The sequence below is a fragment of the Ictidomys tridecemlineatus genome, chromosome 9, assembly GCF_052094955.1.
Source record: "Ictidomys tridecemlineatus isolate mIctTri1 chromosome 9, mIctTri1.hap1, whole genome shotgun sequence".
Classification (NCBI taxonomy): Eukaryota; Metazoa; Chordata; class Mammalia; order Rodentia; family Sciuridae; genus Ictidomys; species Ictidomys tridecemlineatus.
The window spans coordinates 36,197,905-36,225,165 of record NC_135485.1 but is presented as its reverse complement, the minus strand read 5'-3'; the positions used below and the strand labels follow the sequence as shown (position 1 = coordinate 36,225,165).

The 27,261-nt window shown below is 36.6% G+C and overlaps 1 protein-coding gene across 3 annotated transcripts in view; it reads right to left on the bottom strand.

Moving 5' to 3' along the window:
* The window catches only part of Gabrb1 (gamma-aminobutyric acid type A receptor subunit beta1), a 377,956-nt gene that overhangs the window by 70,867 nt on the left and 279,828 nt on the right, over nucleotides 1-27,261 (bottom strand). For all 3 annotated transcript variants that reach the window (XR_002483390.3, XM_078021256.1, XM_005319970.5), the window contains one exon: nucleotides 26,049-26,131. Coding sequence is in view for 2 of the 3 variants with exons in the window: in XM_078021256.1 (XP_077877382.1) it covers nucleotides 26,049-26,131 (83 nt within the window). In the remaining variant the exon portion in view is untranslated. The remainder of the gene's footprint in view (nucleotides 1-26,048; nucleotides 26,132-27,261) is intronic.

Here is a 27,261-nt window from a genome sequence, read left to right as displayed (position 1 = left end):
CATTCTAAAATTATTTTATTTTCTGTGAAGGTATTTTACTATGATTTCTGGAAATACATCTCCTTAAAAGAAAAAAAACATTGAAAAATATGCACTCAGGAATCACAAAAAATGGGGATTGTATTTTGTTTTTTGCTTAGAATCATAGTAAGCACAGGCAGGTTTCTTAATTTGGTTCTTTGCCTCTCTAATTTTAAAGCATAGCAGTAAATGACTGACTCTAAGGGATGTTTGTGAGAACTGAATATAACATAAGCCATGTTATATGGGATAAGACAAAAATGAGGCCTACAATAATCATCTGGTAGCCTCCAAGGGCACCAAAAAAGATCAATGAAACAATATTTCTTATTTGATTTCATAAGATTTTTATCCACACAATAAAAAAATAAACGTCAATTGTTTCAAGTATATCTTTTTTGTTTCCCTGGGTGATATTAATGAACATTACATGTCAAAAAATTTCTGGGTAAAAGAACCAGTATTAAAAAGAAAAAGAAAAAAAACAATATAAAAGCTAGATAAACCTCTTCCAAAGCATTAAGTTAATGACCCCCTTTCCCATTAAGCCAAATCAAGCCAGCATCCTTGCCACACAAGAAGCAGAAAGGCTATTTTGTTTATGGAATGTATTTCCAACCTCTAAATTCAGCATTTCCACATTCTTCTGTTTGCCTTTAGTATAAATGCAGCTAGCTGGAGATGATTAGGTGCTGAATGTGTTTAGCAAAGAAATATTTGCCTAAAATTTGTTCCATGGAAGAGTTTGTTTGGAGGAATAGAAGATGTTCCTATAATAGCAAACCAATATCCCTTAATACATGTAATTAATATTTTCCTTCCTTCCTTCTTCTCTTCCTTTTCTTTTACTACCTCTCCTGCTCCTCTTCCTCCTCTTCCTTCTTCTTCTTCTTTTTTTTTTTTTTTGGTACTGGGGATGAAACCAGAGATGATTTACCACTGAGCCACATTTTCAGCCCTTTTAATTTTTTTATTTTGAGATGGCATCTTACTAAATTGTTGAGGCTAGCTTTGAACTTGTGATACTTCTGCCTCAGCCTCCTGAGCCACTAGGCTTATAGGTGTGCACTACTATGTCTAGCTACAGAAACACTTTTTAAAGAAAATTATTTAGAACAGTGCTGTGCCTGCCATAAAGACATTTTTAAATAGAAAATTATTGAGTACAGTGTTAGGCACTAGGAGGATCACAAGTTCAAAGTCAGCCTTAGCAATTTAGCAAGGTCCTGTGCAACTTAGACCCTGTCTCAAAACAAAAAATAAAAAGGGCTGAGGGTGTGATTTGGTGGTAAAGTACCTCTGGGTTCAATCCCTGGTACCAAAAAAGAAAAATAAAATTGTGTCCTGAGAATTAAAGTGAACAAGGCATGTATACGTGCTCATTCCTTTATTGGTAAATTGGTTTGGTGAATGTTTGTTAACTTTGGCTAAGTTCCAGGAACTCTGCTTGGCACTGAGGACATGAATAGAAGGAACACAGATGTATCCTTTTTATTTACAGAGCTTACAATCCAGTTGGAGGGTCAGAATTTCATTAAGTTCAGTTTCCCTCTTAAGAAGCAGTGTACATTCATCTATTCAATTCACTCATTCAATAATTATTTATCAGATGCCAAGCACTATGTTATGTGCCAAAACAGCAGCCCCTTTTACTGCATGCTTATTATATATTAGGCCCTGTGCTACTTGCTTCATGCACCCTTAATGCTAGCAATAAACCTGTGGAGTATGTGTTATTTTATAAGTGAGGAAGCATAGGTTAAGAGGGGCTAAGTAACCTGCTTATGGTGACACAACTAGGACCTGGTAGAGTTGTGATCTCTGACTGCAAAGCCCAAACTCAACCCCTGCTCAGCAGCCTCTCAGGAGAAGTCCATCTTGTGACTCACACAGTTGACGAACCAAATGACTAGATCAATTTAAGTATACAGCAGGAGAATTACTGATCCCTCAGGGCCCTTGATGTATCTGCACTAATGGTGCTAACAATTTCTATAAATTAGGAAAACAGTAATTAGGCCTACTGAGTTGAAATCTGGGGCCAGAAATGATACTGTAATAGTTATAGCCACAGATAGGGAAAGCAATTTATTGCCTTGTTGAATGACCCCAGGAAATCTTTAGAAGACACTCTTTCTCCATGTTAGTCACTGAAAAATTAAATGATTGTATTCCCCCACCTCTCATTTTTTAAAAAATTATTTTCATTTGTGAAACCCATGTCTCTTCTTTCTGAAAGTATGTGATCAATGCCGGAAAATGTAGAGTGGAAGCACACAAGATGAAAGTGAATTTATTCACAGACTTATAGATATTCCGAGAAGTGTTCTTTGAGTTTCAAGATGATGTCGCTCTGGTAATAAGCTTACAAAAGAAATTATGTAAGCTAGGAAGCATATAGCAAGTGGAAGCTATCTTAGCACATTCAACAAAACCAAAACTTAAGGTGGGTAACGGGGCAGGAGGGAAGCTAAGAGGCACCAATTTTCATCATAAAGACTTAGAAAGTTTCAGCAGCTGGGAAAATCAGGAACCCCTGAATCAGGTGATATGTCTAAACACAGGCAACTTATGATCTTAACTATGGTACAGCCACACAAAGAAGCATAATACAGTTGTGTAGCACAATGGGAAGAGTTCTGTTATATGATATATAGGAATGCCTATGTAAGTTTTTAAGTGAAAAAGCAAGGTGCAAAATGATGTATCTGGAATATCACTTTTTTTAAGAAACAAGGAAAGGAATATTATAGTTTATATCTGGAATGTCTTCCAAGAGCTTATTCTTTGGAGGTTTGGTCCCTAGTGCAGTAATGGGCAGGGGGAATGGGGGCTTTTTGGAAGTGATTGGATCAGGAAGGCTCTGACATCATCAGTGGATTAATCCATTTGAGAGATTAATAATCTAAATAAACCACCGAGAAAAGGAGAAAACTGTGGGCAGGTGGGCCATGACTGGAAGAAGTAGATCACTGAAGGCTAGCCCTTGAGGACTAAATCTTGTCTCTGATCTCTTCTACTCTGTCTCTCTGTTCCTCGGCTGCCATGATCTGAGAAACTTTCCTCTGCCCCACCTTTCTGCCAAGATGTTCTGCCTCAATCTGGGTGCAAAGCAATGGAGCCAGTTGACCATAGACTGAAATCTCTGAAACCAAAAACCAAAATAAATCTTTCCTCTCCTAAGTTGTTCTTGTTAGGTGTTTTGGTCACACGGACGAGAAGCTAACACAAATAAAAATATGTAATTGTATTGACTTGTATTTATTGAAAAAGATCCTAAAAGGTCAAACAAGGAGCTCATGAAAATGACAAAGGAAAGAGTAAATTTGGTTGGTATGAAGGGTCTGTGTTTGCAACTGCCCAGTATTTATTTTTTTATTTTATTTTTGAACTATGCAAATGCATTACTATTTAAACAATTTAAAAATAGCATGGTGCAAACCATCTATCTGGATAAAGGACTAGTATCCAAAATATTCTAAGAACTCTTAAAACTCAAACACAATGGAGTGTTACTCAACTGTAAAAAAAAAGAATGATTTTATGGCATTTGCCAATAAATGAATGGAATTGGAGACTATCATACTAAGTGAAATAAGCTAGTCCCCAAAAGTCAAAGGTTGAATGTTTTCTCTGATATGCAGAAGCTAATACAAAATAAGGGGCAGAGGGAAATAGAAGAAAGATCAGTGGAGTAGACAAAGAGAGATGAAGGGAAGGAAGGAGGGATGAGAAAGAAAGACAGTGGAATGATCTGACCTAACATTCCTACGTACACATATGAATAAAACACAGTGAATCTTGCCATCATGTTCATCCACAAGACAGTGATTTTAAAAAGCACAACTAAAAGTAAATAGCTGAAAGATCAGTAGAGTAAAGGAAAGGGAACAGGGGTTGAGAGGAAGGGAGAGAAAGTACTGGGAGCTGAATTAGAACAAATTATATTCCATGCTTTTAAAATTATGTAAAAATGAAGCCTATTGTTATATATAACTAAAAAGAACCAATTAAAAACTCTCAGTATCAATAAAACAAATAACTATTTTGAAATAGGTAAAAGATCTTTATAGGCATCAAGGAAGATACACAAAGATGACAAATAGGCATATGAATAAGATACTCAAGCATCATATAGCATTGAGGAGTCACAAATTCAGAATCATTAGGAAAAAAAAACTGGGTAAAGATATAGGCCAGAAAATATCTGTAAGATTTTTACACACTCTGGTCACTAAACACTCACTACTATGAAGAAATAAGCAAGAAATAAAAATTATATAGCAAAATTAAAAGAAATTGGATCCTAGTTGCATATGACTCTGTGCTTTGAATTTTTTTTCCTTTCAAATGATTAACAATCACTTCTTAATAATCTCTGAGTCCTCAGGATGCTTTCATTACAAAAATAGAAAACCAACTTCTGATACACAAACCACACAGAACCGAGAGGCACCTAAGTGAACACACATTAAATCCTGATCTGGTCCTTTTCCACCCCAAAAGCTCTTCAATCACACTGTACAACTACTTGCTGACTTGCCCTAGGCAAGACAGCAGGGAGTAGGGTTGAGGAGTGTGGTATCAGCTCAATTCTTCATTAACCAGCTGCAGGACTTGGGATTGCTTGCCGCTGGTATCATCCTTTGATGTCTCATGTCCAGAATTAGAGGATTGGGTTACTCATTTCTAAGGTCCTCAATAAGCCCACAAATTCCATAATTCCTCTCCATACTATGAATCAAAATGATATATGAACTACAACATCCCTAAAAAGCTGAGAATCTATACTATATAGAGGTTAAAAACCTTTAGAAGAGCATGGATTCAAGGTCTTTGGAATTAACCAGCTATGTAACTTTGAGCAAGTTACTTTAAGTTTCTCAGCTTCTGCTATCACATCTGGAGACTAATAAAACTTCTTTCTTCATAGATCATAATGAAACACCTAATGCCTGTAAAGTTCCATATCTGTTACAGAATTCACCTAAAATAAAATAACAATGCAATTACAATTTTTATTGATAATAAGAGTTCACCATCTCCTTACTACTCTTTCCACCCAACGTACTCTCTTTCCTAAACACAGACATCGTTTTCTGGTATGTAGGAGACATGGCAGGCTGCACATTTCTGAGCCTCTGTTTGGAAGTAAAGTCCATCAGTCATTCTGAGCCATTCTCGGAATCAGAACAGCTGACAGAATCCTCAGTGAGGTCATTATTTTTAGCTTTAGCACTGTTAGAAAGACTGCAGGGGATTTTCACAGCATTCAACAAATTAGCAAAGGTCATCAAAACAAATCCACTTACTGAATTCATTGGCTTAAAATCCTATCAAAGCAGTGCTGTCATATTAAACTAAAGAGCTTTCTACTGGCCATATTTCCATAAAAAGGGTCAAGTTGAATTGTGTTTAGATTTGATCCCAGCTGTATTTTCATCAGAAATGTTGACCCCAAACCCACTTGTCTTTTATCCATTACCCCCATCCCCCAATGGGGTGATGCATTTTCTCCTAGTCTAAAAGTTTCTTCTCCTTTCTGTCTAAGTTCAAGTTCCATCTCCAGGAACCCATTCCTAAATTCTGTAACTCCTCTCTCTGATCTGTTTTTGCTCTTTACCCAGAACAGACTTATTCTTTAAGTTGGGTGTGGGTGGTTTTCATCCTGCTATTTGGCCCTGTATGTAGAAACTAAACATGACCTAATTAGGTACCTACATTTTCACAATTATCCTTTATGCCACTCCTTTCTGCTTGGCTGATTATCCAAACTTGTGGAGCAGTCATCAACCAACACAACAGACTATACCATGGATTCTTGCCAAATGTTGAGCTTACAACGTTGAACTTCCTGATCTCCATATTGCCATAAATAATGTGTATTAAGAAATACTTGAGGGTTAGCTAACTGTTCCATTTCTCTGCATACCTTGAATGGTACCTTTCAATCAAGGCTGACCAAAAGGTTGTTGGTTCTCTCAGCAACATCATTTTTGGATCTAATGGAATTGCTTTACTGAATTGTACTTTGATGTTTTGCTAATAGACCCCATGGATGGATTGTGTAAGAAAGAATGGAATGGATAAAACTTAGAGCCTTCTTTTTGAAAACCTCCTAGAGAAATATCCCTCACATCTCAGAAATGTCCCTTATCTATCAGAAAAATTAGTTTTGTTTTATAGAAAATTTGAATCTTAAGAACTGTTTGCATGTCCTTCACTTTTGCCACTAAAAACTCCAGATCAATATGGAACAACAGTACTTCTGACTGTATTGTTCACTCTACTCCTAAGAACAGGTCTGGTTTTATTATTTTCTATATGTAGTTTTCCTTTGTTTTAGTTACAACAATGGCTTGTTTTCAGCTTTTTTCACTGAAACTATTTTTTCATGAGGTGTCTCACATCTTTTGTAGAATGAGGTGGAGTTTAAAAATAAATCTCTCATCTCTTCCTTCAATGAATTACAGCAGTTATAGTTTACAGTCCATTATTTAGCATTTATTTCCTGCCCTGTGTTCTTCTTTAGTTACTTTGTCTCCAAAAGTAGCTTTCAAGCTGGAGAATATTCTCAAAGTTGTCCTGTATTCCCCACATACTGGTGGCGTAGGATGTGCTTATTGAATCTTTAAATCAGACTTCTACACACAAGTCTGCTTCTAAGAAACTAGCTGTGTGATTTTGACTTCAGTGTCACTGAGCCTCACGGGATTTCACTCTCTTCATCTCTATATGGGGGAATCGGCCTAAATAATCTTCAGTGTCCTCCTGGTTGTAAGATTCTAAGTATGTTTCCCAAAAGGACTTTTGGCAGACGTAGATACTTTAGGAGAGAACTGACTTAAACTCACAGATATGAATATGACCAGGTGACCTCTTTATTGCAAGGGATGTTCATGAAAAAAGGACCTGTCTAAGGGACATTTATCCTTTTTTCCCCTTGAAATAAGGGAACATATTGAGCCATTACAGATGCTATCCAGGTCCTGGGACAAGTCCCCAGAGCTACCAGCAGTATGGTTGAATAACAGTTGGAAATACATTCCTATTCATTTTTCCATGAAATGATTTAGGGAATCCTTCCAGACACCTTGGTTCAGAATTTAAGCTGGAAGAACAATTATAAGTGGCTAGTAAAAATGATTAGAAGGATAGTGCCTTTTAAATTTTATAATTTAACATATAGCAAGTCCTAATTCCAGTTCTTTTAGTATAAAGGAAGCAATAAGATGATGTGGAAAGACCATAAATTGAGAGTTAAGACCTAATTTCTAGTCTAACATAAGCCATTAATTAACTAGATAATATATTGTCCTTCTTCATGTCCTAGGTTTTTTTAAAATGAGAAAAATTACCTGCTAGATATTCTGTGTAGATCAAATAAAACAACGTGCTATATAAATGTGGATAATTGTGATACTTTTGCTAGAGCCACTGGGACAAAAGGCGAAATCAAGATTGACATCTGATGACTCTGGTTATTTTAGACTGCTTTTGTAGTTGAACTGGATAATTTTGCAAAGTTTGTCATTTAAATGGCAGAAGCACTCTGATATTCTTGATGTCCTCTAGATTTGTGAGTGACCTGACAGCTTATAAATTCTGCCCCAAATGTAAGTTGATGAGAACAAAGCCCTATAAAGATGTAGGCACCACAAGGGCTGGGTCTATATCTATTCAGTTCACTGCACATGAAAAGATATTGTTGAATATTTCTTGGATGTGTGTGGTGGAAGCTGGGTGATGGAGCCGAGCCCTCCCTGGTTGTGTGGTTTGCTCTTGTGCTTTGCCAGTCAGCTTATGACTCCAGGTTTTGTTTTAGTGAATGTATAAATAGTGCCACGTGAATGCTGTTATTGCTTTGATGTCCTTGTCTTAGATTGCTTGCTGCCAACTTAGCAATACCACCACAGCTATCATAGAAGAGAAACAGGAAACAATTTTCCCAGAGTTTCCTTCTCTAGCTTTGAGTTTACTAAAAAGAGTCATTGGTATCTCCTATGGTCTGAATGTTTGTGTCTGCAGAAAATTCACAAATCAAAATCCTACCCCTGAAGGTGAAGGTGTTAGAAAGTGGGACCTTTGAGAGGTGATTAGGGGCTGCACACCCAAATTGTTGAGGGTGACTTCTCTGATGTCTGCTTTCCAGTTTTCCCACTCTTTGAGTAGGCTTCTTAGTTCCCCATATTAAAAATATAAATGCCTTTGATATATTTATCAAATATATTTATATTTATCAAGCAGCTCCTCTGTTTTCTTGACAAATTTTGACTGACAAATGTCAAATGTTATCTTTGAGAATGTTGTTTCAACTAAACACATTTATATATACAAGTTAATTATTAACATTTGTGGAAGGGGAACTGTAGGATTTTTAAAAATCATTTAGATATTATTTATTAAATTATTGCTTTACTACATTCAGAGAGAGCCTTGAGATCTAAGAAAGTCAATGGAGGTTTCCAAAGTGTCTTATTTTGCTTTTTAGAAGAACCTGGTTCAGCAGGGTGCTTTCCTATCATGGAAAGATAAAACTTTAAGTTCACATAGCCCATACTGTAGTCTGGATTCAGCCACTTTTTAACCATGTATATATAACAAATTCATTTAATTTCTCTTGAACTTGTAGGCTCCATCTGCAAGGAGAGATTATTGACAAGTCCCTGAATTTTCTTGTAGGTTTTTGGGGGCTCAAATGAAAATATATAGTTATGTGCTATTTGATGACTGGGATATGTTCTGAGAAATGCATGGTTTGGTGATTTTGTTGTCATGCGAACACTGCAGAGGGCGCTTACACAAACTTCAATGGCATAGCCTAGTAAACACCTGGGCTATATGGTAGAGCTGTTGCCTACTGCAAACTCATAAGGTCTGATAATATACTGAATACCGTAGGCAATTATAACACAATGGTAAATATTTGTGTGCTAAACTATATCTAAAAATTGAAAAAATACAGCAAAAAATACAAGGCAATATAAACTTTTTATCTTTATTAAGGGACTACTGTCATATATATGGTCTGTCATTGACAGAAATGTGCTACATGATTGTATATACACACATACATAGGCACACAGTAAATACACAAGTGTATAGTATTATTTTCTGGGCTTGTTTCTAATTTGTCACGTGAAAGTAATAATGGAGACTGATGAAGATTAAAAAATTGATATTGGTATTGGTATCAATAAAAGCAAATTTCAGAGCACTGAAATATTTCTCCTGCCCTTGAGTGTAAACACTGTGGTGATTTTGTGCACCTCCATGAGACATTCCTTTCAGTGGAAAGGAATGAGACTCCATGGGACCATAGCAGGAAAATTTATTGCTCTAGTATTGGAAAATTTTCCGATTGCTTGAGCCATAGCTCAGACTGCACAAGACGGAGGTGTAAACTGTTCTCCATGCAGAAGTCTCTGTTGTAACTGTATTTTATCTTAAGGTAATCGGGCAGGGACACATCCAATAAGCCCCTCAAGGCCACTGAGATAACTTTTAATTCTATGCACTTATAGGCAGTGAACTCTTCTCAAGTTACTGAGGAATTGTGGCTAGGATTTCACATTTGTGACTTATTTACTAGGGAACCTGTTTATTCATGGCCTGAAACAAGACTGGGCTGTGGGCTGAAGGAAGAGAAGAAGACAGGAGCCAGCAGTGAAGAACTGCTGAGTGATGTGGTCACACAGACAGGTCTTTCAATACCTCAGCTCTTGGTTCTCAAGCCTATGAAATGCACACACTTTTACCTTTCCTTCAGGAGGGAGGGGATCCTTGGTTTTTCATGACTTCTGTATCCAGAGCAGTGTGCTTGTACGCCTGCCCACACTCACCCTGCGGTCACCTTTTCTCTATCTATCTACCCAACTTCCCCCCTGGCCCCCCATTACTCCTGTATTACATTTTATACCAGTGACTGTTCTGGTTATTCAGTATCCCACTTTAATAGATTGTGAGGTACTTTAGTACAGGATCTTGTTTTACCCACAATGTTTCATGACATATAATATACACCTTAGGAAATTTGGGATTAAGTACATAAAGTTTTGAATGTCTGAAGTATTAATAATATTAATAATAGCATTAATAATATTAATTACTAATTAAATTGTATTTTTAGTTATTCTACTTGATTCCCCAAACTATTAAGTAGAGATTGACCTGTTAAATTCACAAACAGGTTTTTTTTTTCTTTTTTTCTTTCTTTCTTCTTCCCTCCCTCCTTCCCTCCCTCTCTTTCTATCTTTCTTTCTCCAAGGAGTGAACCAGAAACACTTAACCACTGAGTCACATTCCCAGTCTTTTTATTTTTTATTTTGAGACAGGATCTTGCTAAGTTGCTTAGAGTCTTCTTTGAAAATGTGCCAAAGAATTGGTGCCACCATACTCCAGCACCATTTTCCTTCTGTAAGGAAATGGAAGATTTGTCTGTTGTTGTGTTAGTGGCCACAATTTTCAAATGCAACACATAATGGAGAATTCCTTCCTGAAAATTAGAGGAACTGGGGGACAAATTCTTTGCCATATCAATCCTTATCTATTAAGCAGGCTGAGCAATCATCTGCACAGCATCTCAGAAAAAACAAAAGAATATCACAACTAGTCTGTTAGCTCAGGCACATACTAAAATCAATGGATGTTTTTAAGCTGCATATGATGGGAGAGAAATGCCTCTCCAGAGTCTTTTCAAGTAATCAAAGTTAACCTAAAAGAAATTGAGTCACTGGCCTATGAACCTGACAGAAAGGTGCACAGGAATTCAATGTTAAGATATCAACAGAATATTTCTCCAGCTGCTGGTCAATAATTTAATTTCTAATCATCTGAAACTCTTTCTGGATGTCGTTGGTGCATCTCTGCAAATGCTGCTTTAGGAATGTAGACTTTGGGCGACTAGAATGTCTTTATCTTGTCATCTTAGAAGTACCGACAGTGTTGGGCATGGTATGTGCACAATAAACACTGGTAGGATGAAAAGTACAAAACCCTGGGGAACAGAGAAATAGACAAACACATCCAGAGAAGCAAGACAAATCGCTGCTCCTGGCATGCCGTCATGAGGCAGCTCAAGAGCAGAGGAGCAGAGGGCTTTGACTGGTTGGTGATGTGCACAAAGACCCACTTTTAGGTGAAAGCTGAGGGATCTGGGAGAAGATGTTTAGAACTGAAGAAGGGAGAGTGATGATGATGTGGACAGCAGTGGTAACCTGGTGATGGCAAGTGTGATGGAACTTAGAAAAGGAGCACTCGCAAAAGAGGCGGAAGCTGGAACAATTCTGAATCACACTGGAGCAAAGTCTGATAGCCCTACGCTTCAGTGAGCATGGTGACTGCCATTTACTGTGCAGCTAAAATGCACCAAGCTCTGTGCCAGGCTCCTTTACTAAATGTTATCTTAACGTGCATCCATGAAGATCATCCATCTTCTATTTTGTCTCCATCTCTCAGTCCTCCATAACTCCAACCTCCTCCCCTCGGCCCAGTGGAAGGCACATCCATTACAGGCAAACTCCCTCTGACCTCAGCGCTCTGGTCCACGCCACTCATTCTTTCCAAACCTCACTCTCCCTAGCCAATGCAGCTCTCTCTGTGGCCAGCTAGAGCACCAGTTCCTTTTCCTTCTACAGTCCTGGTACTGAGCCTGGGAGTTGCATCAAGTGACAAGTTGCTTCTCATTGTCCCTTCTAGGCTATTCTAACTCCATCCTTTCTGAAAACCTCTAAATTTAAATCTCATATCATCTAATTGCTGTTGTGCGATACTCCAAGGTTAATTCTTCTCATTTCTTTACATGTTTATATTCTGTTTCATCTTCAACTCTTGTCTTCTTTATAAATCTAATAGGTACAGACTATTTTTCCATCACTAGGATTTACATTCACTGATCTCTGCGATGGCCACCTTCATTTACCTCAAAAGTTACTCCCATTTGTAGACTTCATTATGGCCAATAAATGCATCAGTTCTGTGATATTAATTGTATAAAACATATTCTAACCATTGTCTCCTGTGTTCCTGTGTTTCTATCTAATTCTGGCATCTTGACTCCAATAGACACTTAACCCGTCAGACACTATATCCCAATCATTTGACCTCATTTTGACTGTCATCCCCATTATAACTGTTTTCTGGACTGGTTTAAATTTCATGACTATGCATTCTAAGCACCCTATTTTCGAAACTCTCATTTCCTTTTCCCCATCCTCTGTCCTAACAATTGTGTGGAAAAACAACTCTGGATTAATCTACCATTCTACTTTCTCCAAAACTGAAGGCTTCTAAGTAAACATGGCTGAAGAAAAATAGAAACATATAAGTGATTAATTTTTCCTCAGTGCTACTGACAAGCACAGGGCACTCTCAGCCTACTCCTTTTCCTGCCCTTCTAGATTACTCTGTCTCATTGTCTTTCTTCCACATCCCTAGTATTTCCTCCCCTATTCTCCTTTCTTGATTCCTTGATGTGATCATCTAGATTTTTGCTTCATTGAAGTGTAGAATAAAGTAGAAGGAAATTTTAACAATATCCTGCCATCACAGCCTTTGCTAATCACTACTAGCCATATTCATATTATCATATTTGTTGTGTTGATTGTTATTCATATTTAGCTGGAACAAAAGATTTTTAAATATTTCTCTTTCTTTCTTTCTATCTCTCTCTCTCAATCTCTCTCTCTTTTTTTTTTTTTTTTTTTTTTTGGTATTGGGGATTGAACTCACGAGCACTCAACCACTGAGCCACATCCCCAGCGCTATTTTGTATTTTATTTAGAGACAAGGTCTTACTGAATTGCTTAGAACCTTGCTTTTGCTGAGGCTGGCTTTGAACTCACTATCCTCCTGTCTCAGCCTCCAGAGCCACTGGGATTACAGGTGTGGGCCACCCCTCCTGGCCTAGATTTTTAAATATTTCTTAAGTGTTAAATTCTTTTCAAAGTAAAACTTTCACAGGAGTTATCATTATGATATAGTGTCACAATTTCCAAAGAATACTTTTATTTTTGAACTTCATGAAACAAGGGAAAAAACTTAGCTTTCTTATAACTATAAATACTGGTCAGGAAACTGAAAATTTAGCAGTCAGGCTTGATTCTTTCATTAGGCAACTATATTAACCGTTTGAAGTAAACAATCAGAAGGACAAAAGGGAGAATATCATTTTGCATTTCTTGGATGGGGTGCAAGGTGGGAGAACGCTTTTGAGTGTATCTAATCTAAAATCACAAGACAATTAGGTAACATATCTTTCCTCTAAAAGAATGATGTATTATTTTGGCATGTATCCCATGGGAAAAAATCAAAGAGGTTTTTGTTTAGATAAAGACAGCAACAGTAAGAACAGGGCAGTATGTGTTGAAATGCTTATAACTCAGTAACTAAATGCTGAGTGAATTCTCATCACCCCTGCAGTCAGGATAGGGGAAGGGGATGAGGGAGGTATATACTCAGGAACTGTATGATGTCAGAGACCCTGAAGCTGACCACCCATGAGACGGCTATTACCAGTCTCTAGTGAAGAGATTAGATTGCTTAAATGAGAATGATAAGAGGAAAACACCCCGAGTTGTGAAAATAGGCAAAATCTTCCAGAGATGGACATTTTTCTCTGGACTTATTACAGAGAAAGGTGCCTTCATTGCCCACCCAGGAAGATACTTCAGAAAGTAGAGCTTCAGTTTGCAATGAGGATCACAGTGCAGCTTCAATTTGCTTTTGCTTCATATGAGGCAAGAGCTTTAGCACATCATGAGAAATGTTTACAATTATGACTCTGAGTCACCAAAAAGGGCAAATCATCCTCAGAATTCTCTATTGAAAAAGATTTACATCAACAATGATTAAAATAATGTCTGAAAAATTGCACTCTTCAGAATGATTCCTTGAATTCCAGGCCTCTAGATAGCCGAACTACCACCTTCTCCTCCTTCCATTTAAAACCCCTATTTGAGGGTTGGGATTGTGGCTCAGTGGCAGAGCATTTGCCTCACACATATGAGGCACTGGGTTAGATCCTCAGCAATGCATAAAAATAAATAAATAAATAAAATAAAGATGTTGTGTCCACTACAACTAAAAAAATTAAAATTAAAAAACAAAACTCTATTTGTAGCTGGGTGTGGTGGCACATGCCTATAATCCCATCCACTCAGAGGCTGAGGCAGGAGGATCTCGAGTTCAAACCCAGCTTCAGCAATTTAGTGAGGCCCTAAGCAACTTAGTGAGACCATGTTGCTAACAAAATATGAAAAAAAGAGCTGGGGATGTGGCTTGGTGGTTAAGCAGCCCTGCATTCAATCTCTGGTAAGGAAAAAAAAATCTATTTGAAGGAAAAGTCAAATAGAGAGTCTATTATTTTTTTATTTATTAAAATTAAGTACTTCCTACATTATAAAACATTCACCCAATTATTATTATTATTATTATTATTATTATTATTATTATTATTATTATTGCTACTAGCGATTGAACTCAAAGGTGCTTAACCACTACACCACATCCTCAGCCCTTATTATTTTTATTTTGAAACAGGGTCTTGTTAAGTTGCTGAGGGCCTCTCTAAATTGCTAAGACCAGCTTTCAACTTGGGATCATGCTGCCTGTAGCCTCCTGAGCTTCTGGGATTACTGGTGTGTGCCACCTCACCTGGCTCAAATATTATTTTTACTGTACTAAAAGTACTACCAACAGGGCTGGGGTTGTACCTCAGTTGGTAGAGCATTTGTCTTCTAAAAAAATATTTTTTAAAAAGATACTACCAACATATTACATTTCTGAGAATCCTCCAAAATGCAAAAGTGAGCCATAAATATTACATACCCAAGGAATTTAGCAAATCTGAGTTGATCAGAAGATTTCAGTGTTTGGGAATTATTCAGGTCACCAGAAAATGGCTTTTCTGTCTCAATTCATTTAAAACTCAAATTCTCTTGATTCCATTGCTGAGCAAACAGCATGACAAAGGCTTTTAGCTAATTATTTAAGCCACAGTAGGGAGCAAACAGGCTGGGTAAGTAGATTAAGGAGCATAGGTGAGACCCTGAACTTCACCCTGAGTAGAGATTTTTTCCCCTGATTCTTACAACTTAAATTGTGTTCTATAAATCAACAGCATCATCATCATCTGAATTGTGCTCAAAATGCAAATCATCGGGCCTCTACTAGGTTCACTGAACCAGAATCTGCATTTTTACCAGCTCTTCCTCTGAGCATGGTGTTTGACAAGTATTGCAAGGAGCTGCCAGACAGGGATGGAGTCTGTGCTGAGAGGTCTAAGATGAGAACATCCAGCAGTTGGCTCTATCCAGCAGAAAAACTTTTTTTTTTTTTTTTTTTTTTTTTTGCCTGAATAGTACATCTACATAATATGAGTACTGAGAGCACAATCAGTTTGGAATCAAGGTAGTCTTGTAGTAGAAGCTCTGGGAGAAATCTTCCTTTCTACACAATCAAGTGAGAACAGTCAATGCCTACTTGGTGAGGAGGCATGAGGATTAACAAAGAAGTTGTTCTTATCTTATTTTTTGTGGTTGAAAGAAATAGACTGTGCTTGATTGCAGTTTGAAATACTATTCTTGAAAGGCCTATTGCTGCATATTTACTCAAGTGTAAATTCTAGCCAGTTCTTTTTTTTTTCCTCTGATAGAGAATGTTACTAACATGGCACATGCCCATGGCTTTCTCTCCTGAGAATGTAATTCACCCTCCCACAGAATCATTATATAAATTTATGTCTCATTGATCAAATTTATATTAACATCTCTCTCTCTCTCTCTCTCTCTCTCTCTTACACACACACACACACACACACACACACACACACACACCTTCATTTAAAATACAGTAGTAGCCTGTAATAGCTTCTTATTACATGATTGAATATTCACTTGAAGCACAGAATCCAAGGTGTGGCAAGGTCCATCACATCTATTTCAAGGCATGCACTTTTGAATAAGGAAAATTTGAAGCGTCTCTTGGAGTGCCTAAGTAAAGAATAGTTTAACATTTCTCTTTTGATCATTTCCATGATTTTTTCCTTTGAAAATCATGCTATTTTCTGCTCTTTGTTGTACTTTCTTCTCTTATTTCTACGGTTCCATTCTGCTTCCCATTTAGAGAACTGGGTCTACTAGAGGAGGTTAAAAAGAGAGAGGAGCAAAAAAATCAGAGCATAGAGGCCTTAAAACAGTGACTTTCAAACTTGGCTGCTTACTGAAATTACCTGGGAAGCATGAAATGCTCACACCAGGACCCATCTTCCACAAATTCTGATACTATCAGTCTGTAGTGAAGTGATGGGTTCAATTATTTTTAAAACTCCTTTTTAAAATTTTTGATCTTAAGAATAAAGCAATTTAACTGTGGACATTGACATCAAAGTGAAAACTAAAGTATTTACATGGTTTCATGGTTCCCATGTAGATATGGTTGACAGAACATTTCAAGTCAAGACCCCTCGTGAGAATATGTCCATTTCTATGGCTATAGATATTCATGTGTGACCACTCTGAGCAATGAATGATTTTAAAACAACAGGAACATCGAAGTTGTCAGACTCCCCAGCATTATACTGATTGGGGAAGAGTATCTGTAGCTATGTAGAAGAGAAAGAATCTCTGATCACTGTGTGATCTGGTAAAATAAGGGATGTTCTTAAAATATATCATTATTCAATTTATGTGGCCAGAATATCATAAGATAAAAGCCATTTTAAGAACTGAACTGGGATGAGTTCAACTGAGAGAAGGACCGATTAAAATTTGCTTTGTTCTCAGGTATTTGCTTTGTGCCTTGATAGAACCTAAAACCCACCCAGCTCAGATAATGGTGAAGCTAGAGGAAAGGAACTCATGAGAATGGTACGCAGAAGCAGTTTTATTAAGCAGCTATAATATAAGAGCTAAATCTTAGACTCACAGGTCAGACTGCCAGAGTTCAAGTCCCACTCTGACTACCACAATTTTGTGACTACCTTGTTGCTTTGATTTCCTTTTTGTGAGGAGAATTCAGTGGGAAATTTTTGTAAGGCACCTGCCCTATAAATATATAATTATTTTTATCACCAAGCTATTATTATCATCAAGTTTGGATCCCAAATGAATAAAAGCTGGTAGTTTAGCAAAGATGTCTTGTTCTAGAAGATCAGAGTTTCACTATAAAATACCTTTAATTATGTGATTAATACCTACAACTTTTAAATAAAATAATAAACCTTATTTTATATTTCCTTTCAGGAAGTTAGTAGCAAGATGGTTATGTACCAAAAATATCAAGAAGAAACTTCTAGAACCTTAAATCCGTTAATTAGAGATATCTTTACCAGTTTATTCTCCATGCATGGAAAATAAACTGTCTATAGGGTATAGAAGTGAGCAGCTATAAGGCTAACTTTGCAGTCAGATTGATTGCAAAACTAATTTTCATAAAAGGAACTCCATTCTCCCACTGGCTTTTATTTTATAACTTAAAAAAGATCAGAGACTTTGTAGAGGGAGTACTTCTTCACAGTTTCAAAGAAGCAGGCTGGAAAAAGGAATAAATTAATTCAGAAAACATTCTCTTCCTCCCTACACCCACCCCCTCTGGCTCATCAAAAAGCTACAGGCACTAAAATTCATTAACATTTCTATGAACATAAATTTGAAATATTCATTTTCATTAAGTAGTCTACTGAATATGGCAAAATCAAATTTATCTAAGGAGATATCCAATGCTGCTAATTTCCTTGACAATGGGGACATAAAGCAAGGGAAGCCATGAATCATTCATGAAGTTCAATTTACTTCTGTTATTTTTGGTGGTTAGCAACCATGAATAGAAAGTGTGCAGCATGTTGTAGATGCTATTTTTAAATTATTTCAGATCAGAATTAATGATCTGGCAGGCAGCAATAAAGTAAGAATGGTTCAAAGGCTTTTGCTAGTAATTGTCCTATATTTCATATTTTTGTGAGTATTTATATGTTCATGTATTCATAACTTTTTTCTATATTCAACGTTCCTTTATAAATCAGAATCATTTGAGAACCAACATTTTAGGCAGACAAAGTAATTTGCTAGTGATGTAACTAAACTGAATGGACTCCAAGAGTTTTTTGGGCGCTGAAAGAAACCTTGAAGGTTATAAAATTAAACTGGTCTCTCGCTGAGGTAAGACTTCCAATTAATTGGCGTATCCCAATAGGAAGGGAAGTTCTTTCTTAATCGAGGACACATTTCTTGAATGGGCGCTGCTACTCATTTAAAATCATTTCTCTTACATTCTAAATCCACCTTCCTGAAACTTGTGCCCACTGTCTGGTTGCTGTTGAATCCCCAGTACTCGCTTACACAGAGAACCATGGGGTTACCCCTTAAGACACATTAGCAGAACTGAACTAAACGTTCAAATCCAATGCTCTGGGTGTGATGGTTCATTGTGCATGTCAACTTGACTGGGCCACAAAGTAAGTGGAATATTCGGTCAAACATTATTCTGGGTATTTCTGTGGGATTGTTTTAGATAACATTTGGTTGCCAGCTTAACTTGATGGACCTCATCCAACTAAGTGAAGGTCTGAATAGAGAAAAAGACTGGTGCTCCTCTATATAAGAGAGAATTCCTCCTGCCTATGTTCAAATTGGAACTTCTGCATTTTTAGGGCAGTTGGACTCAAATTGAAACACTGGCTTTTCTTGGGACTTGAGTTTGGTGAGCTTTGGACTGGAATTACCTCATCAGTTATAATTGGTCTTAAGTCTTTGGGCTGAGACTCAAACTATACCATGGACTCTTCAATTTGCTGATTCACCTTGTGGATCTTGGGATTTGTGTCTCCAAAATTGCATGAGCCACTTACAATCTTTCTTTCTCCACATCCCCCCACCCCAGTCCCACTTATTGGCTATAGGGTTCTTAGGGTTCTGCTACCCTGGAGAACCTGTACTAATGCACTGAACATCTCCAAACATAAGGTTTCTCTTTTATATCATAGTGGTTAAAATATTCAAAAATGGAAGTTCTGACTCCTAAATTTTCCTTCCCAGATATCTCCATTTCTTCCCTCTGTGTAAACTTATCTTACATGGCCTTAGAAACTGGATACAGTTCTTCAGATGTGGCCATATAAGAGCAGGCTTACAGACGTATTCTTATCTTCTGTCTGGACACTGTACTTACTGTGATTTTATTTCCAGGTGCTATTATAGCACATTACATAATAAAATGTATTATTTCAATTCTGTAAACCTTACTGTTGGAAGCTGTGTGTGAATTATGAGTTTGTTTGAGCCATCATGAGGCAGGAAGGTTGCTTTTCTGGGAACTCCTGGGTAAAATTCAAGAAAAGCCCAGATCATGCTGGTGCTCTGCCTTAGCTCACAGCCCTAAGTTCAAATGTAGCCACTTGGCATAACCTGCCAAGCCCCAGACAATTTGTTTTCACTATTTCATCCTATTTTCCTGAAGAAGCTTCTCACTGATTCCCTTTGATGTGTTTCATATCAATAAAGCATTTGAGGGCTTTTCCCTTAGTTCAGATCAGACCCATCAGGTCTCTTCCACTGTCAATGCTCGCACTTTGAATAATATATTTCTCATCTTTTGTGTTTATTTCTTAATATTACTTTTCAGAGTTTTTATTTCCAGTAGGCCCATCCCTCCAATGGTTACCTATTTCCTCCCCATGCAGGTGGCGATGGAGACTTCAATTTTCTACATTTAGGCGAAGCTGTTTTTTTAGGCAGATACATTGTTTTTATCACCTGCTATTTTTATGGATAAGAAAACAATTCTATTCTGAAAATAATCAGAAATGACTACTACTTGAAATTCTGTATATATGTTGAGACTGCTAAAATGTTTAAATTAAAAGATGACAATGTTATGAGTCTAAGAGACAGATTGGTTGGATGGTTCATTAAATTTAATACATTAAGACAATGCCTACATTGAAAGTCATCAAATTATTTTTACAAGAAACAAGTATAAAAATAACCAGATTTCACTGAATTTTGTCTTTGATAACTTGGTTCAAGTTCAGGTAGGAAACACATAGATAATTAATGACTTATGATAAAGCAAAAATAATTCATAGTGTTTCAAGATGTTTATCAGTCTACCGAGATCCCTAAAGTAATTAAAATGCTAGGTTTTTCTCTATCTGGCTCTTGGTTGACACATTTGCTTGAGTTTTGAGATACTCTTAAAGCATGAATATAAACTTGTATATTTGAAAGCATATTTTTATTGCAAGTAAAAACTCTGTACTTTAAATATTATCTGAAAAGCTAAAACTATGCTCATCTTCTAAAATTCACAAGAGTGGAAAAATTTGGAGCTAAGAAATTTAACATACATTCATGCCACAAATACTTATAATCAGATGCTAGGCTAGGATTTAAGTATTGGGCAGTGAACAAAGCAATAATCCCTTCCCTCCCAGAGCTTATAATCTATAGGGGAAGAAGCAGTAAATATGGAAAAAAAGCCCCACAAAGTATGAAGTGTTACATGAACGTCTTAGTCCATTGGGCTGCTATACAAAATGCCATCAACTGGATAGCTTACAAACAACAGGCATACACTTTTCACAGTTCTGAAGGCTGAGAAGTCCAAGCAAAGTACAGTAGCTGTCAAGGGCCCAATTTCTCTTTCACATGTGGTGTCTTCTGGTTATGTAGTAGAAGGGAAAAGGCAGCTCTCTATGGCCTCTTTTATAAGAGCAATAACCCCATTAATAAAACATCCACCCAAAGTACCAGCTTCTTATCATATCACACTAGTGATTATGTTTCAACATACAGATTTTGAAGGACACAATCATAGATCATGAATCCCAAATAAATAGGGCACATAGAAACAGTAACTAGGGCTACCTAACCAGACTTGAGTGACCAGGAAAGCTTCTGAAGAATGAACTGGGAAACGCCTAAATGATTAAATTGGGAAAAAGCATCCTGACTTGAAGCAATGGAAGCAACAAGATGGTAATATCATGAGGTAAGAACTGAATTTGTGAGCCAGGCTGGGTGGTGCATGCCTATAATCCCAGCGACTCAGGAGGCTGAGTCAGGAAGATCACAAATTTGAGGCCAGTCTTGGCAATTACTTAGTGCCTCAGTAATTTAGTGAAATCTTGTCTCTGGAGGTTCCAAAAAAAGGCCTGGGGATTCAGTGGTAAAGTACTATGGGGGATGGTGCAAAAACAGAGAGAGAGAGAGAGAGAGAGAGAGAGAGAGAGAGAGAGAGAGAGAGAACACAAACATGAGAGTACTAAATCTACAAGAAATAAAGGAGTCCTTGGTGTTGAAGTTCAGTGTAATTTTTAAAAAGTGGGGGAGAATGACTACAGATGAGATTGAAGATATTGAGGTAAGTCACAAAAGCTTAAGAGTGAAATTAAGAAGCCTGGACAGTTTTCTCGGTGAAATGAGAAGGCTGAATCTTTTTAAATACAGCAGGGATATGATCCAATTGGCATGTTATGGAGGATACTCTGGTATCCAGGTAGAGATTGGGTTGGAGGAAGTCAAGAGTGAAAGCATGAGGACCAATGAAGAGATGATAAGGAGACTGCCACAATGATCCCGGTGTGAAGTCATGGCAGTGTGGTGTGCACTAGTGGCAGCAGTGTCGGAGAGAAATGGAAAGTCTTGTTAAATATATCACAGGTACTTGACAATGGATTGGAGGAAAGGATTGTGAATGAGAGGGAGGTGTGAGTAATTAGTCCTCAGACTCTGATTGGGTGGAGATTAAGGAGACTAGATAAGAAGAAACTTATTTGGGAAGGTAAAACCTAGAATTAAATTTTGAACAAATTAAGATGCCTATAAATCATCAAAATAGATATACTAGGAAAAGGGCTACATACATCCTCTAAGTCCAGGACTTAGAGGAGATTTGAGCTGGGAGATTAAAAATCTGAGAGTCACTGGAACAAAGATGGAAAGAAAGCAGGCCCTTTGTGATCTTCTGGGAAATGTTATACTAGAGGTGGGAGATAGGTAGGTTTGTTCCAAATTGCAGTAAATTGAGAGGAAGTTGAGGCAATAGACAACAGACATAAATCATTCTTCCAAGTGGTTTGGAAACAAAGAAAGGAGGGGCATTAAGAGAGGTTCAGGGATAGTGTTTTATGATGAGAAGTGTTTTCAGCTTGTTTATAGGCTATGAAAAAAGATAAATAGAAAGGGCAAGATTGGGAATCTGAGATAATTAGGGGTGAGATAATTGGGTTCAGATTATCCCTTTTCAGAGGAAGAAGAAAGAAATGATATCCTGATCACTGAGGGCAGGAACAGTCTATGAAAAGAATTGAAATGCAAGGGTTAGTTAAATCAGCTTGGTGAACAAGGAGGTTTAGAAGAAGATGAATGAGAACACAGATTTCAAACTTGAACTGGCTTCGACATTTTTTTGAGGGTAGTGAGAGGTCACACCCGCCTGCTGAAAATGAGCAGGTAAGATTAGGGTAAAGATTTTCCTCAATTTGTGCAGCAGAAAATGGAAAAAGACACCTTATTCCTCCAAGATTGTTGTCCTAGGCCTTGTCCACATCTCCACGAGGCCTGTGGTTATCCAACATTCCCATGATAGCTTTATTGATTTCAAATTCCAAATCTTCTTTATACAAAATTCTTTGATTGATTTTTCTATATGCCATTAACTCATTTTATAGCATCCCAGGGCTATGAAGCTATTAATCTGCTCCAAGTTCAAGTAAATTTTCAATTTAACAAGGGTTTATGGCCTTTCCAATTTTCCTTGATTAGATGACATTAAAGATAAGCAAAACATTTTAATTTGTCTCAAAGGACCCATTGAAGGAAAACATTTCCCCAGCCTTGGATGGGAAGAGCATATAAACCAGTATATTTTGTAATATAGGCAAAATTTCCACTCCACTGGTCACAAAAAAGTGTAATTGGTTCAATCTTGTATCAGTGGAATGTCTACTTTATCATTCTTATTTCTCAACCAGCACTAAAGCCTCTGATTTGTAATTGCTTTTAAGCTCAGTCGTAGTCTTGGTACATTGTCAACTCAGGGAAAGCTGTTCCAAATGACACCTTTCTTTGTGAAATGTTAAAATGGATGAACAAGCAATTCAGTATTTATTAATACTTAGCACTATGTTGTGTACTTAGGTACTTAGGGAAGAAACAAATAAAGCTCATGTGGACTCCATAACATTGACAATGTTGCTTAAAGCTGTTTCTTTATATTGGTTTACCTGTTGTTAAGAAGGCATATAAGGCTTTTTTTTTTTTTTAAGAGAAACGACAGTGGAGTCAATGCCTGCTTGCTTTCTGAGTCAATAGCTCCCTTCTTTCTGCAGCTATACTTATTTGACCCTTGACCTAAAATTTAAGATTCTGCTTCCTATTTTGGGGTCTATTTTGACTTTTGTCAGGAGTAATTTGGGGAAGTACAGACCAGTCCTTAGTGATTCAGTGTTACCAACTTAGCTGAGAGTGTTTCCAATTCCAGGTACTGAGGCTATAGTGTCCCTTGCTCATGTGTTGATTGCAGGATTCTGTGATGGAGAGTAGAGCACTTGGGTTTGAATTCCCAAGCTACCACTATCCTTGCCCTGTGGTGGCCTGGGTAAGTTATTTTATCTTTCAGAATTTCAGATCCATCCTTTCTCAAATGTTGTTAGAATACTTTTTTTTTTTTTAAACTGAGGTTTTATATGATGATTTGCTTCAGTTCGGCAAATTGAAGGCAGATCCATGTTTTCTTCTCCTTCTCCTGAAGTTTCTGCTTTCATAAAATCTTCATTACACAAATTCTTTCAGGCATGGGTTTCTGCTTTGCTTTATGTAAGCCTATCTAGGGACTGGTGTTCTATGACCTGCTGCAGGATTAACTCGATCTAGCATCTGTATGCACTCAGGCATCTTAGCTGACTTTAGAATCCCAGTGATTATGCTCCTTCCTCTGTCTATGTAACTGATTGCATGTTACCAAATGCCTTAATGATTGTCATATTCCTGGGTCTGACACCAAGTTTTATGATTATTTTGTACTATTTGACTGTCTAGCCTTCTTCAATTCTTGCTCCATGAAAATTTTGTTTAATTTTTATTTCATTTATAGATTTGGTTTTGGTCATATATGATAAGTGAACCTAAAAGTCATCTATTTTCTAATATGAATAAAAAATTTCTTCCATTAAATTTTGGTAAAAATCCACCAGTAAAATCATCAGGGCTTGGTGATTTTTTTTAATAAGGTGATTACTTATGGATTCAGTTTCTTTAGTAAATATGGGGTGTTTAGATTATCTTTGTGTATGTGTGACCTTTAGTAGTTTTTTTTCAAAGATATTTGCTCATTTCAAGCATTGTGTAGAGGGCAGGGGATGTGGCTCAGTAGCAGAGTGCTTGCTTAGCATGCACAAAGACTTGGATTCAATCTCCAGTATTGCAAAAACAGAAAAATAAGCTTTCTCCCTCTGGGAAAAAAAACAAAGAAATTTGCTAACTTGGAAAAAAATGTTAACCTATAACAGTAGGAAAACTCAATATTTGTTATAAATAAAATATGAAATTTGGGAGAAAATGCTGATAATTTCAATATTTGTAATTTAAAACATAGAATCAATTTAAGTACATATCAAAGTTCATTGTTTCTTGAAGTAAATGAAAGCCATAGATCTTAGAATTTTAAGTAGTTAGGTCCCAATTCTATATGGCAGAAGCCAAAGTAAAAAAAGAAAAAAATCACAAGTCAATGGAAGAGAAGAAGGACAGAAGAACCTACATGCCCAAGTAACCTGTGGTTTTTCTGTCTTTTGTATCACAGTTACAAAAGTAAAAGCTTAATTGCTGAACTACAGATCTGCTTTATTTATAAAATATCATTAGCCATCAGTTAATGAATGATTTTATGGTTTGAATTTGATCATCTTTGGCATTTAAACCCCAAATCACCATTGATACTCTCATTATTAACACCTTTCTGTATTCACGGCCTTCTTTATGTAGTGAGCTTTAAAGGTAGACTATTAATTAAATAATAGTTCGTGAATTTTCTTGTTTACTCTAGAGATAATAAAACAATCTCTATGTCTAAATTTAGAACTATTTCTATAGAAATATCTTCATTTCTATATTTTTTCTTTTATGAAACTGGAAAATTAAAGGTGTTGCTCAATATTTAGTCACATTCTAGGGAAACACATTTGTTTTCAATAAGACCGTAGGGTCAATTGGATTTTTTTTCTCGTTTTCCCTTGCCTTCTTGATGTTTAGATTTAGAAAGAATTTAATGGTCTAAATACGCCATCTGTTTCTCACATCACATTAAGTAATATAGTAATAGCCTGAATTTTCTATTGCAACTTTCTGCACCTCTCAGAACAAAGAAGTGGTCTATCTCTAGTATTCACAATTAGAGGGCTCAAATGCCTATAGGTTGATGGCTGAGAAAAATGCTAAGACTGTCAAACAGGATTAAATCTTGGCAATTAAAATATTCGTATTATTAGGAAATCGATCAATAAAAAACAGTCCTAGAAGACAATCCAAAATCTTGACCTCAAAAATAGTAAGTTTTTGACCCAAGTATAATCCTCATAAGGTATCATTTGTCATCTTATTTGTTTCATAAATAAAGAGATCTTTTGCATCAGACTCTATCACAAACTTTTTGGGAAAGACAATTTACAACCCTTTACAACTTAAAACATTTGCACAGAGTCTTCATTTGAAATGTCTTCCTCTATTATTAATTCAGCTTGGCTATTGGAAAGCTGTGGAAGAAATTCCACTCTTAAGAAGGAAAAAGCATGAGTTTATAAATTATTGAGCTAAAATAAGTGGACTTTCCCTAGGTGTCCAAAACATAATGTCATTGATACTACCATTGAACCACAAATATAAGGGAAAATATCCTAGACTCTAAATCCCTCAAAAAGTTTGCAGAAGTTTGCAGCTAAAAACATTCTAGCCCCAGTGAACTCAGTGAAAGATTGCATTAAATTGGGTCAAGCAAACATCTCTTTTTCTCATTCCCTTGTGCAAGTAACTCACAACTTTCAATCTCCAGGGTGCAATTTTGTTCATCCAGAGGGTATCTTCGAAGATCCATCATACATGCGGCAGTAGTTGTGATCCTGCCAGGGTAAGAGAGGAAAAAGACATTAGAAAAGTGCTAATATTTCCTCCACAGCCTTCCCAGTCCCCAATCATGTTTACCAAGTGGCAGAAACAAAGCGCAAAACGTTTGTGAGGTCATAAGAGACTACTGTGAACAATTATACATCAACAAATTGGGTAGCCTAGATGGATAAATAGCAATGAATAAATTCATAGAAATATATACACTGCCAAGGCTGTTTCAAGAAGAAATAAAGTTTGAACATTACAAGGAGATTAAATTAGTAATCAAAACCTTCAAGAAAGAAAAGCCCAGAACCAGATGGCCTCATGGGTGAGTGTTTTATCATACATTCAAATAAGAATTAATAGAAGAGGGAACTCTTCAACACTCATTTTTTAAACATATTTTAATTGGTGCTTTATAGTTCTACATAACGGTGGGATTTGTGGTTACTTATTGATACATGCACAATAACAATATATGTAACAATATAATTTGACCAATATCATTTCCCAGTATTTCCCTCTTTTCTTTCCTCCTCTCCCTGGTCCCTAAGTTTGATTTATTTCACTTAGTTCTATCCATTTTTCCTGCCTATGACATAATTCTGTTCGTGTTCATGTGTATATATACCACATTTTATTCATTATATACCAATTATATACCAATATATACCACATTTTCTTATCCACTCAACCATTAATGAACACCTAGACTGGTTCCATAGTTTGGCTATTGTGAATTGTGCTGCTATAAACACAGGTATACATGTATCACTAAGTATGATTCCTTTAATTCTTTAGGATAAATCATGTGCTGGTTCCATTCCTAGTCTTTTGAGAAACCTCCACATTGATTTCCATAGTGGTTGTACTCATTTTTACACCTCAACAGTATAAAAGTGTTCCTTTTTCTCCTTATTCTCTCCAGAATTTATTATTATTTGTATTCTTGATAACTACCATTCTCACTAGATTGAAATAAAATCTCAGCATAGTTTTGATTTGCAGTTCCCTGATTAGTAATGATCTTGAAGATTTTTCCATATATTTGTTGGCTATTTGCATTTTTTCTTCCAAGAAGTGTCTGTTTAGTTCATTTGCCCCTTTATTAATTTTTTTTGGTATAAATCTTTTTTATATA